At 40.4% G+C, this 16,942-nt stretch overlaps 1 protein-coding gene across 1 annotated transcript; it reads right to left on the bottom strand.

Moving 5' to 3' along the window:
* Positions 1–549: 549 nt before the first annotated feature.
* TTC19 (tetratricopeptide repeat domain 19) lies at positions 550–16,619 on the bottom strand. Its single transcript, XM_063444240.1, has 10 exons — positions 16,357–16,619; positions 14,675–14,769; positions 11,914–12,024; positions 10,490–10,528; positions 6,030–6,086; positions 5,873–5,934; positions 5,658–5,746; positions 5,251–5,405; positions 1,793–1,955; positions 550–986 (listed from the first exon to the last, which is right to left on the bottom strand). The coding sequence occupies exons 1-10, from the start codon at positions 16,595–16,597 to the stop codon at positions 850–852; spliced, it is 1,149 nt and encodes a 382-aa protein (XP_063300310.1). The 5' UTR covers positions 16,598–16,619; the 3' UTR covers positions 550–849.
* Between the last annotated feature and the right edge of the window lie 323 nt (positions 16,620–16,942).

Here is a 16,942-nt window from a genome sequence, read left to right as displayed (position 1 = left end):
TATGCATAATCTTTTTAGAAGATATGGGAATATCTGTTTAGGAGCTGCATGCTGCTGCCCCACTAATTCAGCAACCATTAGTGGGTAAGTATATTTATATAAGAAGAATCGTCAGGGCTGGTAATGGCAAGCTAACAATCCTGTTTAGTTATGCTTTCTTACAGACTATTCATTTAACCCCTTAAGGACCCATGACATGTGTGACATGTCATGATTCCCTTTTATTCCAGAAGTTTGGTCCTTAAGGGGTTAAAAAGATTTCTTAATTGCACAAGTCCATTTGTCTAGCAAATATCCTATCTGAAGTGGATGTTGATCTAATACAAAGAAAAAGGATTTAAATGGCACAATGGAATAATTATAAAATCAAATTGCACTTCCTTATACAGTACAAAATATCATATATTTGCACATATACACAATTATATCTGTAGAGCCCCAAGATGATATTACAAGTGTGTTAGGAAACTTTACAGGAGTCAAACATCTATAAGTTGGATCAAGGTTGGGGATTAGGTTTTGTTCATAAAAAACACACACACACACACACACACACACACACACACACACATTGTAACATTATGTGGATCTGGTCTAGGGATCGACCAATTATATCCACCGATGCAACTCCTATCAGTAACAGCACTGTACATGCTGAGATCCCAGCATGTAGTGGCTGCCTGAGAGTAATGAGTGTGGTTGTTGTTAACCAGCTTTGTGTAGAAATGGTGTTGCTTTTTCAAAACTTTACATGTACAGAATACTGGCACCGGTTTTCGGCAATCTGCCCAAAAGGCAAAAGATATATCTGCTCTGGGAAAATGATATCTGTTTATCCCTAACTTCTGGTCATCGGCCTTTTTTATTCCTGTTCAATTCAGACAGTCTATCCAGGATGTATTCAATAGAAGCAGGGTCCTTCTTCTCCTGTGCCTGCTTCAGTGCTTCCTTAAAATTTTGTTCAGCTTGTTCGAAATATTTAGGGCCTTAAGAAAAATAGGTGAAAAAAACAAAGAAAACAAGCAACCCAGGGTCAGATGAGTGTATTTAATACAATAAACAAAAGTGCTGTTATAAAGGAACATAGCAGCTCAGTGTAGAGGTTATGTTGTCTATAACTTTGGATGATGTCCAAACCATACAGAAGAGGTATGACAAAATCCAGGGATCCAGGGCAGGGCTGCCTACTGTTACATGAAAATGCCTGAAGGGGGCTATTAAACTCACCAAAAAAACTACAGCGTCACTATAGTGTCCCTTTAACATTGCCAATTTTGTCCAACTTAGATGACAATGATGGCTGAGAGAGCTGGGCTAATTTGCAACGAAAACTTCTGAGAACAATCGCCATCTAGGTGCAACATTTTATAAACATTCAAAATAAATACATTTAATATATCTTTACTCTGCTCCTTCCCCCGCAAAGCTCACTATCACTGGCACATTATAATTCATCACATCCCTTTAGCTACCCTTCCCTATTTTTAAAACAGACACAAAAACACTAATTGACCAAAAACCCCTCCCAACACTTCAAAACCACTTACACTTGTATCTAAGTCAAACACATGACTTCATTACCTTCTGGCAATTAATCTCTTCCCAGAAGTGCCCCTATCATTCTGGCATAAAGTTGTCCTTTCCACAGCAGACAACATCAATATAGTCTGATGTGAATGTTTATTGTGAATGGAAGATTAATGTTAATAGTATGTAGCATAGTGTAAAATAAAGACAACTACTCTGATTACCCGTGTCAGTAGAGTCTATAATAAGAATTTGTCCCATTTACCTTTATGCATAAGGATCATAGCTAAGTTAGTCAGCACTACATGCTGATCTGTGTGCTCTGTCTTTTTAGCAAGCTCCAGTGCTTGGGACACTTGGTCAAAGGCCTCATCATGGTGACCTTGAGCCTCCAGAACAGTTGCCAGGTCATTCATCAAGGTAATAGTCTACATCAAGTAAGAAAACAGAGTCATGAAAATCAAATCAAGAAAGTGAAAAAACTATTAAAAAGAGTATATATAACAAATAGTATGTTTGCTAGGCAGTAAATTTCAATATTTAATCCAGACTCCTCAACATTTCATTAAAAGGACGCTATAGTTATCCAGACCACTTCATCTCAATGAAGTGTTCTGGAAGTAGCACCCCTTAGTCCTGCAATGTAATACATTGCAGTTTTTGAGAAACTGCAACAATTACATTGCAGGACTAAGAATGCCTCTAGGGGCTGTCAATCAGACAGCCACTAAAGGCACTTCCTGGTGGCTAATTGACTTTGGTCGCATAAATGACACTGGACATTTTCACGCTCCACATGTGGATATCCAGCGTCAGTTAAATTCTCATAGGAAAGCATTGAAGGTCCTAATGTGCTTGCTCCAATTGCTGCGTATGCGAATTAGTCGTTCCTCCTCCACACACCCCCCTCGTGTCAGATGACGTTGGAGGAAGCTGAGCGCCGACCCAGTGTCGATAGAGTTCAGCACAGGAATAGGGTAAGTGTTAAAAGGGTTACGGGGGGGGCGGGGCCGGACTGCCATGCTGACCGGTCGCATGCTGGAGAGGCTCCTGAGGGAATCAGCCCCATACGCTGAAAAATGCAGCTACTAAGCTTATAATGAATAACGAAAACACTGCTTGGCTGTCGGTGATGCAGCAGACCCCGAGATCGGGAGTTTTTGGAGCCCGGGAGGGCGAAAAAAAGACTTTGGTGTCTGCGGCCTAATCGAGGAAGAGGCGGGGTGGACGGCCGCCATCCTGCTTTCTCCCCCGGCTATCACACACCGGCTCTCTGATGTGGTCCTGGTCCCGTTCCCCCCCCCCCCCCTCCGGACCGGTGGGGGTTATCCCGGTCCCCACTGGAGGGCCCGCGGCAGCGGGGAAAGGAACACTACATCTTAATCTCCCGCACTCTGCAGCTAAAATGGCCGCCACCTATGCCACCACGGGAAAGCCAGCTCTGAGCAGCATGCAAGAGGAATCCCTACAGAGGCTGTGGAAATCCACTACTACAGGTCTTGCACTCACGGGCTCCAAGGAGCAGAAAGACCTGCAGCTGATTGGCAGCACCCACTCGCACCCCAGCACAGACTCTCCAACGACCACTCACCTAAACCGAGAGCCTCGAGGAGGGAAAAGCCTCACGTCGTTGCCAGACATCTGGGTGGACACGCCTGCGGACTCTGATGCCGACTCCAGATAGAGCTCGATCGGAGGATGCCAGAAACGAACTTGTGCTACAACCTGCAGAGCCAAACTAGCAGGATGACGGGAGATCAATGTGGAATAGGAAAGCCTGAGATGTCAGCCTATATTGTATACCGAAAAGATCTCTGATCTGTTGCTCTAGATCCCCTTTAAGAGAGGTTTGAAAGCATACATGCTTCATGGATTTTATGTCGGGATATCCCAATCCACCAACATCTGTCTTTCTTTTAAGAATATCTCCAGGGATTCTTGGCTTCTTGGATCCTCATACATTATGGCCAAAGGAACTGGAATTGGGATGGCTCTGAAAAGGTATAGCGCTTTAGGGACTAGATAAGCCTTTATGATATTTATCCGCCCTAACAAGGATATCTCTAGGCCCTTCCAACGAAAAATACAATCTTTAAGGTCTATAATCAAATCTGAATAATTTTTGGAGATCAAGTTCCCAGGTCTAGCAAAAAGTTTAATTCCCAGGTATTGGATCTCTTTATTATTCCAATCTAATGTATCAAACTCTTTTAGGTTATGATTTTCTAAATCCGATAGGTAAAATTGAATAATTTGAGTTTTAGAAAGATTTATTTTATAGTTAGAATACAAACTACCGTATATATTTGTAATAACTCCAGAACTGCATAGAACGAGGCGCTAGGAGAAGTCAATGTTAACAAAATATCATCTGCATACAAAGATATTAGATGGTCTTGGTTTCCTACTTTTATACCTGTGGTGTTATCCTCAAAGAAACAGTCAGTATTTCAATTGTAAGGACATAAAGAAGGGGAGCTAGAGGACAGCCCTGGCAAGTGCCATTACGTATCTCAAGACTCATCGAATTAAGAAAGGGACCCGTGATTTTTCGCACTTGGAAGTGTTTACAACACCATAGTCAGATCTGCGAAATGGCTGGGGAGTCCAAGCGCCTGCAGAGTCTGTGCTAAAAATCTCCAGTTTACTCTATCAAACTCTTTTTCTGCATCGAGCGCCATAATAATTGATGGAATTTTTCTATGCTGAATTTCGTTAATGATGTTAATGGCTCTGTGGGTATTGTCCTCGCCTGCCCTACCCACCACAAATCCCACTTGATCCGGATGAGTTAAATTTGAGATGACCTGGTTTAATCTGTCTGCTAAAATCTTAGAATATATTTTTATGTCTAAATTGATTAATTATATGGGTCTATAATTAGTTACAATAGTAGGATATTAGCTTAAAGCATCTCTTTTGGAAAGCCTTCTGGTTTGGCTATAGCGTTGTACACACGCTCCAGTAATGGGCCGATTACCAGATGTAAAATCTGGTAAAATAAAGAGGTAAATCCATCTGGGCCTAGTGCTTTCCACTTCTTCATCTCCACAACTCTATTAAAAATCTAATTTTGCGTAAGGGGTTCGTTGAGTAATAATAGCTTTTAGGGGGTAAGAACTGACAGGTTTCTTTTGTTTTTAAAATTCTGCCATTTGTTGGTCTGACTTTTGAGACTCCGGTAAATTATATATATATAAAATATATTGTTTCATAATATGATCTAAACGCCTTGCCGATCTGGAGGGGAGAAAGACAGGGAGATCCTTCATAAGTAATCTGTTTAATTCTGTTTCTTTGATTTAGAGCTTTTAATTTATTTGTTAAAGCGCTCCCTACTCTGTTTGAGTAATACCAATTTTGTTTCAAATTTGTTAGTGTATTATTTGTCTGTTCATGTAGTTTATTTCTTATATCTTTCTGAATTTATACTATAACTATCACTACAAGTGTAACAAGTGGAAGCATTAAATCAATCAAGGATTCCCAGAGATCTTGTATAAAACACAAAATATATGCAAAACAGAAAATGATAAACTGCGGCAAAAAGAATGTGTGCCAAGTATTTTAAAGAATCTTTATGATGTAATACATAAAGTAATTTGCACAAAAAAAAAAGGGTTACAGGGGAGGGGAGGCGGAGAGAACTATAGTGTTAGGAATAAATTAATTCTATAGTGTATTCCTTACACTATAGAATCCCTTTAATTTGTCTTTACCCACCTGTGGGTGCAATTCTCCTTGCTCCTCCTTACAGATCTTTAGCGCCTTTTCATACACTGCTTGTGCATCTGCAAATTTTTCTTTGCTCATTAGATAACGTCCGTATGAATCCAGACATAATCCGAGAAGGAGGCGAGTGTTACTTTTTTCTTCCTCTGTTGAATGAAATAAAACACAAAAAGGAAAATAAATAATATAATAATAATAATAATAATAATAAGAAGAAAATAAAACACAAAAATCCACATTCTGAACAATGTAAAGGCAGAGGACTTCAGTTGTAAGGTTTTTATTACACGTTATTTATAGAGTAACAAAGTATGCATCTGTATTTACCTTCAAATGATTAGGAGAGTACATGCACTTTTATTTTACACTCGTATAGAGAATATTAGCAGAGGTCTCACCTGCCAGGTCCCTCAACTCTTCATCAGTATTCAGCTTCTCTGTCAAATTTAATATACAGAACTGGAAACCTGCCACAGCCAGATCATACCTGGAAGAAAGCAGAAGAAAATACAAATCTCAAATGAAAAAATAAAAGCTCCAACATCATATACATATGATATAAAAAATCACCAGCCATTTTTTTCAGAACATGTCTTCACACACTGGGACTTACTGGTTTTGTGCAGCATAGATGCATGCCAACTTGAGAGATATCTCAATAAAGGAATTTTCATTCTGGTAATAATCAAAAAGGATATAAACATATAAAAAGCAAAAACAAGAAAAAAGGTGTGAAGTTAGAACATAAGCAGAGACCAAGCAAAATATACCTGTTTAACACCTCGATCAAGCATGTAAACCATAGTTATCTTGAAGAGCTTTACTGCCTGCAAAACACAATATAAATAATCATTTAATATACAGTTCTGGACTGGTGAGTGTTGCATCTAGAAAGCAAATGACAGTATAATTTACTTGAGAGAAGGGATGATAAAGAGAGAACGATAGAGTGTATACCGTACAGTCTGAATAGATCACAAACAAACAGTCTAAATTTTGTACTACAGGCCAGTGATCCAAAGTTCCTGAACTACACCTCGAAGTTGGCAAAGCCTCACTGGAGGTATAGTTATAACAGTAAGGTATTGAATAAATTATTTCTTCATCATGGCCTTTAAAGGCAGAGGCACCATTAAATATAAAATAAGGAGAGAGGGTGTGGCGGTGACAAGCACAAACCAAAGTGAATGCCAACGGCATTTAAGAAGACCTTCTTGTGGGTGCCTTTCCTGGATAAAATTCACACACAGGTGAGAATTGCTCACCTGAGGCCTACGCTCCATGGACACTTCCTCTGTGTGCCCACTAGCCTATATGGGATGATGGTCCCGCAGGCTTTGCCTTTGGGATGAGGGTCAGCATCAGGATAGTGGGCATGCTCCTTTGATATATTCCCTCTAAAACTCTATCGCCTGCCTCTCCTCAGTTGAGGATAGTGATGGGGATGTGGAAAATGTTATCGGTTGCAGCAAGGGAGGGCGAATCCTCAGATTAGGATGACATATCTTCAACTAAAAAGTACATCAAACACCTTTTGCAGGATATCAAGAAGATGTTTGCTAGTGCTTTGTCCATAGTTAATGAAGAGCTCCACTCCATCACAGGCAGAGTTAAGGCCACGGAAGACATCTCACATTCCACAGAGTATGACCGCTACTGCCGAGATGGTGAACGAATTGACACATTGGTGCTCTAGAAGATTTATCTACTCAGAACATCCAAACTCCTCACACTGAGATGTAATTGTCCGTTGCCAAACCTTATGCAGCAAAGCCTGCATTATGCCAGCTCTTTAGAATAAGATTCTTTAAGGCTTTGAAGAGCACCAGCTTTCTTTTTATGACGACTTACATAGTTTTACACTTTGGTGGTACATTATGAGCCCTATTACTCAAATACTAACAAATGCTGGGATTTCCTACAGATGGTCTATCGTGATCCCTTGTTGTCCAGAAGGAAGTCAACCTACACAAATATCCTCACCTGATAAGAGCTATCAATTCCACCCTGTGCTGAATATACACCAGTTACCCTTGACTTCATCTGAGGCTTTTACCACCCACGTTTGGGATGTTCGAAAAATTACTCAAGTTATTCCTAAGGAGCAAGCTAGGGCTGAAGGATGACACTCTAAACAGTTCTTTTAAAATGTATTTTGCTTTTATACAATTTATTTTAGTTTGCTAACTGTTTTAAGCTCTAGTACGTTAGGCCAGATACCTGCAATGTAAATAGGTCGACCACAATTGTTTAGGTCTTAACCTAATTTTTGTCTATTTCCTCCACCCCCCTATCCCACCTCCACTGTTCCCTTGGTTAGGGGTTTTAAGTTTGAAACCATATCCTGCTCAGATGATGCAACATTATGCTTCACCTCTCTACTTTAATTTGGTTTAGGTTGTCATTAGTCTTATCAAGGCTTCATTTTTATTGCAGGTCAATGTCCTATTAGTTTTATTGCCACTGTATATCTTCTGATGATACATGGAGTGGGGCAATTGTTTTGTTATTGAGGCTGTACTTTAACAGTAAAATGGGAATGTATGCCTATGCCTTCTTGCTACTTTTGCAAATTGTGCATGTTTCTGGCATTTTTAGCTTTTAGTCAGGCATCTCCCACATTTAAATAAAAAAAACAACAAGTGACAATTGGTGTAGAAAATGATTTAGATTTTCAACTCTGCACAATTTATAAATGACCTGTACACTAAGAAATATACTTTGTAAATATAATTTTATTACAAGTTGCATAGGAAAAATGTTAGTGGTTATATAATATCTAGGGGTTCCGCTGGTAATGTCAAGTTATTAAAAATTCTCACATTTTAATCCTGGCATTGATGTAAATCAAATCAATTTTTGTTAACCCCTGTCTGGGAGACCTGTTTGCAGTGAGACTGTTTGGAAAAGAACGTCATGCTTCTCAGGCCCCAAACAACAACTCAAAATAAATAGTTGACTAAAGTGGAAGAATGAAAGTATTGCACATAATGTTTTAGTATTTCTTATCTTACTACTAAAGAATGAGTTGATGATCAGAAACCCCATAATCTGGATTCCGGTCATCCAATGTACAATATAATGTATGTTATATCCTCACCCTAAGCTTGACTTCCATGTGAATCCCAGTCCCATTGCCCTACTCTATAGACCCTGGATGGGGATAAGAAGTGTGAGCATATATAAATGTTATTATCATAGTGAGTAGCTGGTGAGCTGTGCACGTTTTGTGGAGAGTGCAGGGGACTCCCATCGTTTGTTTATGTTGCGTATTGAAGGGGAGAGACACTGCATGTTTACATATTTACCTATGGTTTGTTTTTTAACTCTTTCAATCAGAAGTGTTCAGGCATGTCCCTCCAGAGGTCGTGGGATTACATAGTCTACCATTCACTGACCTTCAGAGAATTCTTGTAACTCTTTATTGCCAAAATCTGTTAGACAATGCTTTAAATGAATACTCTACTGTATTTCTAACTATTTAGAAGACATACACCCCCCCCTGCATGTTTCCTTTGGGGTCAATGAAACATCCCCTACCTTTTGATGACCAGCCAATGAAACTGCACTACCATGTCATTTAATGCCAACTAAACAAAGAATATACGGCATGTAAAGGAGCCTGCAGGCCAGCCTCTTAGAGACTATGGGCCCTTTGTTATGAACTCAAACTGTACTCTGTGGATGCAGTGGCCGCCACACTAACAGACCACGTTGGCATCATAGGAGTTAATAGGGTGGTATACTTTAAACAATCCATAAAGGGTTATTGTTTCAGTGCAGTTTATTAGTTATGTTCTAAAATCTGCTTGTGGAATTTGTTTTATAAGTAATTAAATTAGTACAGCCTGCTATTTTTAATGAGCTAGTGCTGCTCAGACACTCTAAAACCAGAGGTGGGTGTAAAACATTTAAGCTTGTTATTGGTTGCTCTGCCAAGTCCGGTTACTGGTTGTTATGTTTTGCCCTCCCTTTGTTTTCCTATATAAACGGATGTCCTCTTCAATAAAATATACATTGCTCTTCCCTAGACAGATTGGTCTGGTGTTTGGAGAGAGATACAAAAGAGCTCGGTCAGGTACCTAGCTTAAGAGATTGTGAGAGAAGAAAGGAGCTAGCAGAACCTCTGCATGTTGCTTTACAGAGCACATGCAGACAAAAAATTGCAGTAAGTTCAAGTCTGGTCCTCAAGACTGAGACCAGTCCCCCTGTTCCAGTTACATGGTGTGTGTGTGTATATATATAACACTTAAACAACACAATGTAACTCCAAGTCAATCACACTTCCGTGAAATCAAACTGTTCACTTAGGAAGCAACACTGAGTGACAATCAATTTCACATGCAGTTGAGCAAATGGGATAGACAACAGGTGGAAATTATAGGCAATTAGTAAGACACCCCCAATAAAAGGAGTGGTTCTGCAGGTGGTGACCACAGACCACTTCTCAGTTCCTATGCTTCCTGGCTGATGTTTTGGTCACTTTTGAATGCTGGCGGTGCTTCCACTCTTACAGCCCAACACCGTGCAGGACGTTTGGCATTTGCCAGAGAACACCAAGATTGGCAAATTCGCCACTGGCGCCCTGTGCTCTTCACAGATGAAAGCAGGTTCACACTGAGCACATGTGACAGACTCTGACTCTGTGGTGCTAACCAAAGAAGAAGAAAACCTCCCTGTCTGTGTGAGTGGCTGCCGGGAATGTGTTTATGCCTCCAAATATAAATGTTTACATTTCTATTAAAAATGGCACTTCTATAAACTGTCAAAAAAATTACAGACATAGAAGAAAGGTCCAGGCACTCCAAGGTACAAACCAGGCAATTTTATTGAACCCACTCCATCACAACGTTTCGACCTACACAGTCTTTTTGTCAAGCTTGACAAAGACCGTGTAGGTCAAAACGTTGTGATGGAGTGGGTTCAATAAAATTGCCTGGTTTGTACCTTGGAGTGCCTGGTCCTTTCTTCTATTTTTGTTACTCAGCATTTGGTCTCTGGTACTGAGACTGTCCGAGTTGCACCCAGCTACATACTACTTAACCCCTTAAGGACACATGACATGTGTGACATGTCATGATTCCCTTTTATTCCAGAAGTTTGGTCCTTAAGGGGTTAAAGGGACAGAGTGCAGATCCACACCCTACCATAACTACTTTAAAAAAAAATAACAGAGGTCAGCAAGTCTGAAGTGATTTATGTGCCTGGAGTGTTCTTTAACTTTACTTACGTCATCCAAGCGCCCTCTAAAAAAAGCCAAGTTAGCCATCTGAAGGAAAAAAAAAAAAAAAATCAGTTATTCGCTGATCAAGCACGCTACAGTGCAACATGGTCACCTAGAAAATATCTGCGATATTCAATAAAGTGAGAATTGAAAGTGAATTTCAAATTCAAGGAAAAATACCTGAACTGATCAACAATGCTTCCAGTTTGGCTACTTTGGCCTTAAGTTTAAAATTCACTTTGAATTCTCACTTTGGTAAATACTCTTGTATGATTCGTATGAATACTTTTCCAAGAGACTGACACAAATCACAATATAACTAGATGGTAAAGGTAACTGAGAAATACAATTTAACTGAGGAATTTGCAATTGCTACTGAAATATAGTATTACATGAGTTTTGGCGTCCAGGCCTTTAAAAGCCTCATTTAATTCCTTCATGGCACTACAAGTCAGGACTGCTATAGTGCAAAATGCATTCTCTCATTCTTGTACAAAAATGGTTTAAAACATTCTTAGAATCAGCAGAAACATAGAATGTGACAACAGATAAGAACCATTCGGCCCATCTAGTCTGCCCAATTTTCTAAATACTTTCATTCTCAAGCAGATTTGTCATCATTTTATAATTAAATGGACACTACAGTCACCAAAATAACTTTTGCTTAATGAAGCAGTTTGTGTGTGTAGATCGTGCATCTGAAGTCTCACTGCTCAATTCACTGTCATTCAGGAGTTAAATCCCTTTTGTTTCTGTTAATGCAGCCCTAGCCACACCTCCCCTGGCTGTGACTGACAACATTCTCTGCACAAGAAGCAACTGCACTATATTCTAGATATTTCAATGGCTGGATTCTTGACACACAAAACTATATTTTTGGTTATGTAGCAAATACATTCAGAAGAAAAAAAATACTAGTTGCTATTCAAAATATTCCGATGCGTGTTGCTGTGCAAAATTTGCATGTCAAAACTGCTTGAGAAGAAATAAGACAATGAAAGCTACTCCTTAAAGTGACTTCTGGTTAGAAGAGGAGTCTTTTATCCCATTAATAATTAAGCATGATTTTTTTTTTTTTTTTTTCGAGAATAGCTGGAAATCTATCCCAGTGTAAAATGGTGGATGAAAAGCAGAATTTCACAAGTTATAAAATTACACACATTACATTTTTTTGTAGAAACAGTGCTATTGGTAGACAATTTTAGAGGTCACAGTAGTGCTGTAACTCCCTGCCATCAGAGATATAATAGGTACATCTTAATATCATGTAATCTAGTGTTGGGAGACATGTGGGGGACACATGTCTATAGATGCACATCTGACATTTTAAGCATCAAATGGACATTTAATTACAGGCCTCTTGATAGTACATCCACAGGCACTTTGCGGTTTAGTCTTGCATAAAGCCCATGTGAATGATATACATTTACCAGGTCATAGGTGTAGATAATGGCTCTCTTCGAATCAGACTCCTGACCCAGATGGAGAGCCTGGTGTAGTATATCTTCAGCTTCATCAAACTCACCTTTCATTATGCCCAACTGTGAAAGACAAAATAGAAAACAGATTATTTGATTTCCTATACAAGATATTATAGATGTATTTTTGTGACATAGGTTTTTTTTTAAACATTCATTTTTTGCTTAACCTCTTATTGACCAATGATGGTCTGTGGCTCTATGCAATCATCACAATATGAATCAATATGACGTTTACTACTTGGTCTTTTCTTGGAAGCTGTGCAGCCATAATAAGCTTAGATTAATTAAAATTACAAATTAAAATTTTAGAAGAAAATATGGAAGCCCAATGTGGCCATTCTGCATCATGAAAATAAAATGGAGATATTTGCATAAAATCTGCAATAGTGCAGGATAAGATTTGGTGTATTCATAATATAAATTATGAGTTAAACCTACAACTACATTGTGCATACAGATTTTATTCAGTTCTTAAGAAAAAAGAGCTTATTGTGTTTGCACAAGCTCTCACATAGAAGGCCATGAGGCACTTCTCCTTTCCTCTCGCTCCACCACTTGCCCGCTCGATCCTATCCCATCTCACCTTATCAGATCTCTCTTCCCTTGTTTTGCGCCTTCCTTAACGCACATCTTCACCTGCTTTCTCTTTTCTGGTGTTGTCCCTGCTGACCTTAAACATGCCACTGTAGTACCTATCCTGAAAAAACATCTCTTGACCCGTCCTCCCCCTCTAACTATCGTCCCATATCCCTGCTCCCTTTCTCCTCAAAGCTTCTGGAAAGACTTGTCTTTACCTGTATGCCTCACTTCGTCAATTCCAACTCTCTCCTTGACCCTCTTCAATTTGACTTCCGCCCTCTCCACTCTAATGAGACTGCTCTTATCAAAGTTATTAACGACCTAATCACAGCTAAATCCAAATGCCACTACTCCATACTATTCCTTCTTGACCGCTCTACTGCCTTTGACACCGTTGATCATGCTCTCCTTCTTCAAACTCTTCAATCACTCAGTCTCTGTGAGTCTGTCCTCTCGTGCCTTTCCTCTTATCTCTCCCAACGCTCATTCAGCGTCTCCTTTTCTAATGATAACTCCTCCCCTCGTCCTGTCTCGGTTGGAGTCCGTTCTTGGTCCCCTTCTATTTTCTGTTTATACTGCCTCTCTTGGCAAACTTATTACCTCTTTTGGATTCCACTGTCACCTGTATGCTGATGACACCCAGAGATATCACTCCACCCCAGACGTCTCCCCTGCCGTCTTGCAACGTGTCACTGCTTGCCTTTCTTCCATCTTTGACTGGATGTCCTCCGGCTTTCTGAAACTCAGTCTCTCTAAAACTGAGCTCCTTGTCTTTCCTCCTCCTAATAATGATCCTCCTCTTTTGCTCTCCCTTCAAAAGAGTGGTATCCACATAAGTACATCCTTGCAAGCGCGCTGTCTTAGCGTCATACTTGATTCTGGCCTCACCTTTGAGCCTCACATACAGTACGTTGCCAAATCCTGCAGATTCCTTAAAAACATAGCACATTCGCCCCTTTCTTACGCAAGATGCTACCAAGGTCCACGCTTTAGTAATTTCCTGCATGGATTATTGTAACCGTCTCCTAATTGGGCTTCCCAAAAGCCGTATTGCCCAGCTACAGTCTGTAATGAATGCTGCCGCCAGACTGATTTTCCTCTTTAGTTGGTCCCCTCACACCTCACCCCTCTGTCAATCCTTACATTTGGTTTCCTGTATCCTATATGAGTCATGTCAAAGTGCTAACCCATACCTATAAAAACACTGAACAATTCTAGCCCCACTTGTATCTCTTCACAGATCCATAGGTATGCCCCTTCTCGGTCTCTCCGCTCTGCCCATGACCTTCTCCTGTCCGCTACTCGCACCCGTACGGCCAACTCACACTTGCAGGACTTCTTGCAGACGTAGTTTTTATACCCACCTCCTATAGACTGTTAGCTCGTTTGAGCAGGGCCCTCTTCAACCTATCGTTCCTTACAGGACCACTATAGTGCCAGGAAAACACTCGTTTTCCTGGCACTATAGTGCCCTGAGGGTGCCCCCACCCTCAGGGTCCCACTCCCAAGGCGCTGAAGGGGTTAATCCATTACCTTTTTTCCAGCGCCGGGCTCCCTTGAGGCTGGGACTCTCCTCCCTCTGACGTCCCTGGCTGAATGCGCATGCGCGGCAAGAGCCGCGCGTGCATTCAGCCAGTCCATAGGAAAGCATTCTCAATGCTTTCCTATGGACTCAATGAGACAGCCACTAGAGGCTGGATTAACCCTAAAGTAAACATAGTAGTTTCTCTGAAACGGCTATGTTTACAGCAAAAAGGGTTAAACCTAGCTGGATCTGGCACCCAGCCCACTTCATTAAGCTGAAGTGGTCTGGGTGCCTATAGTGGCCCTGTAAGTGTTCTTGTTATTGTCCTATTTATAGTTACTCCCTCCTCTCATAATATTATAACGCGCTATGGAATCTGTTGGCACTATATAAATGGCGATAATAATAATAATGAGGGAGCCTGATCATGCACTTAGGATTTTACAGCTATATACGATGATGTATTATACAGTTGCATTGAAGAAGAAAAAAGCTACAAGATGTGGGGATTAAAGGTTCTAGGATATGTTGTTCACTACTTGGCAGTAATTCAATTTTGAAAATCATAAATGAAACCACTAGCTGGTGGAATTAGTATGGACTTACCTTGGCCTTCTTTAAAAGATATATTATTTTTTCTTCTGATTCAGTGATCTTGTCCTCTTTTTCATGGTCGAAAAGTTTAGAAAACAAAGAAAATGCTAGAAAGAAATATAAAATATAATTAAAATGTTGCAAGCAATATTTACAGTGGTTACTATGTTCCAAGTATCATTCGAAGCATATATGAACTCTAAAATGGATTTATTCATATATAGCACAATATAAAACAAAGAAAGACAGGTGGCTCATGCAGGCTCTAACAGGCTATTAACAGAGCAGGAGAAGAAATTCTAGATTAAACCGACTGTGCAATAAAGAAACCTAGAATATGTAGATTTCTTTTCAGGAAATGTTTAGTTTGTGCAGGTCACATGCAAGGATATGTTCCTAGAGCTGCATCAACAAAATTATTTAATTCCTAAATGGCAAAGATTTTAACCGAGAGACTGCAGGGGCTTGATCCATACACCAAAATTCCTTCATTAAAGTTGTTTTGGTGCCTATACTGTCCCTTTAAACACATAGTTATTTTAATAGCCGTTTCAATCACCATAAAACTCTTCATAATAGCCCCAACATCCTCCTACAAAGTGATTCTGATGTGTCCCCTCTATGCAGCTTTCCCACCTTTCTATCCTCTCTGTTTAGGTTTGCATGTAATTTTTAAACTCCCTCCCCTTGCTGGCTCAGAGCGCATGCACATGCTCTAAGACAGCTAAATGGTCCAATCAATGGCTTCACTTGACTGTGCATCGGCTGCCCTTACATCACAAGGGGGTCTTGAAAGCAGCGTCGACAGTTTTGCCCGGCACTGCAATAAAGTTAAAACTATTTAACATTTAGTATTAGAGCAATTGGGAGGGGAGGGGGCTTAAAGAATTACAACCAATTAAGTATTAATAAAAAAAAAAAAAAGAAAACACTTTTAGGGGTTGGAGGAGGCTTCCCCAAACTCCAGCCCTCCAGATGATGCTGAACTACAACTCCCATGATTCTCAGCCTTTCATTCATAGAAGCATGGGAGTTGTAGTTCAGCAACATCTGGAGGGCCGCAGTTTGGGGAAGCCTGGGTTGGAGTAACCATTTAAAGGTACACTATAGCGTTAGGAATAGAAAGGTGTATTTCTAAAGCTACACTGTCCTAATCACCGTTTAGGTGTAATTCAAGCGCGAGCAGCACTAGAAGCTTATTCAGGGTAGCATTTTTTGTGGGCTAAACCTCTTCCCTTAGTCTGTGTCTTATTGTGTATGTCTCTATTTATTTGATGTTATTGTTCTAATAATTTTTAAAGTATCGTGCACATTTCTTAGTACGTCTAAAAATCATGCACATAATACTTCTTCTATCATGACTTGATTCTGTGGACTATAAATTTGTGGGTTTTTTTTTTATTAATTTCTTGTTGTTTTTCTTTTGCAAAAAGAAACACACACTGAATACAGTACAAGGAAAACAAATCAATACAAACCAATAAAACCGCAAATAAATCTGTAAGACTCATTCTTATCAATGGGTAGCTAGAAATCATTTTATTTTTGCAAAAACCAAGCTTAACAGCAAACTAGTGCAAATAAAATTAGTTTAACGATTATATAAATCCAGATGACACCCATCTAAGGCATTAACCCTCCACTTTAATGGCAGGACTCTATGTATCCCCAGCCATGGCAGGCACAGAGCTAACCTGCGGCAGTAATAATGAAGCCCCTCTTCCTGCTCCCCTGAGATCCTCCATAGCTCCCCCACTTAGTGCTGGATATTAGTGACGTCGTCCTGGGGCAGGCTGAGGCACCCACGAACAGACCAGCCCAGCGCGTCCCACCGAGACCCCTCAGCCCTGACTGCACAGAGCGCAGCCGCCATGTTTCTTTCGGTATGCCAGACCAGGCAGCCCTGGCTAAGCCACGCACAGCGCAGGGAAACATGCCGCTGCTGTCACGTGACAACCGGGGGCGATGGCTTCCTGGGGCGCGTGTCTTCCGGGTCACGTGACCCGGCTGTGTGACCACGTGATTCGGCAGGACCAATGACGTTTCTTCAGACCACACAACCGTTCTGTCTCTTTGCAACCATGGCTTACATGTAAACAGCTCTGGGAAGTACCCGGGGCGCGCCCAGTTGCTGTATTTTAGGCAGTAAGGTTGTATGTACTAACCTGCCACAGCTCAATTGTTTTGGGGAATTAGGAATGAGTAATGTATCCCAGGTTGGTCCACTAGATGGCAGTAACATGATTTTTTTTTAAAGGATTACTACAGGACACTATAGCA

Source organism: Pelobates fuscus, chromosome 1, assembly GCF_036172605.1.
Source record: "Pelobates fuscus isolate aPelFus1 chromosome 1, aPelFus1.pri, whole genome shotgun sequence".
Taxonomy (NCBI): domain Eukaryota; kingdom Metazoa; phylum Chordata; class Amphibia; order Anura; family Pelobatidae; genus Pelobates; species Pelobates fuscus.
This window is presented reverse-complemented; position numbering and strand designations above follow the sequence as displayed.

Excerpts from the sequence above, each read along its gene's own strand:
- TTC19 (XM_063444240.1), bottom strand. The coding sequence starts at position 16,597 with ATGTTTCCCTGCGCTGTGCGTGGCTTAGCCAGGGCTGCCTGGTCTGGC. Across the intron at positions 10,529-11,913 it reads TTATCTACACCTATGACCTG|ATGGCTAACTTGGCTTTTTT; the intron begins GTAAATGTATAT and ends TTTTTCCTTCAG. Across the intron at positions 5,747-5,872 it reads ATCTATGCTGCACAAAACCA|GTATGATCTGGCTGTGGCAG; the intron begins GTAAGTCCCAGT and ends GCTTTCTTCCAG.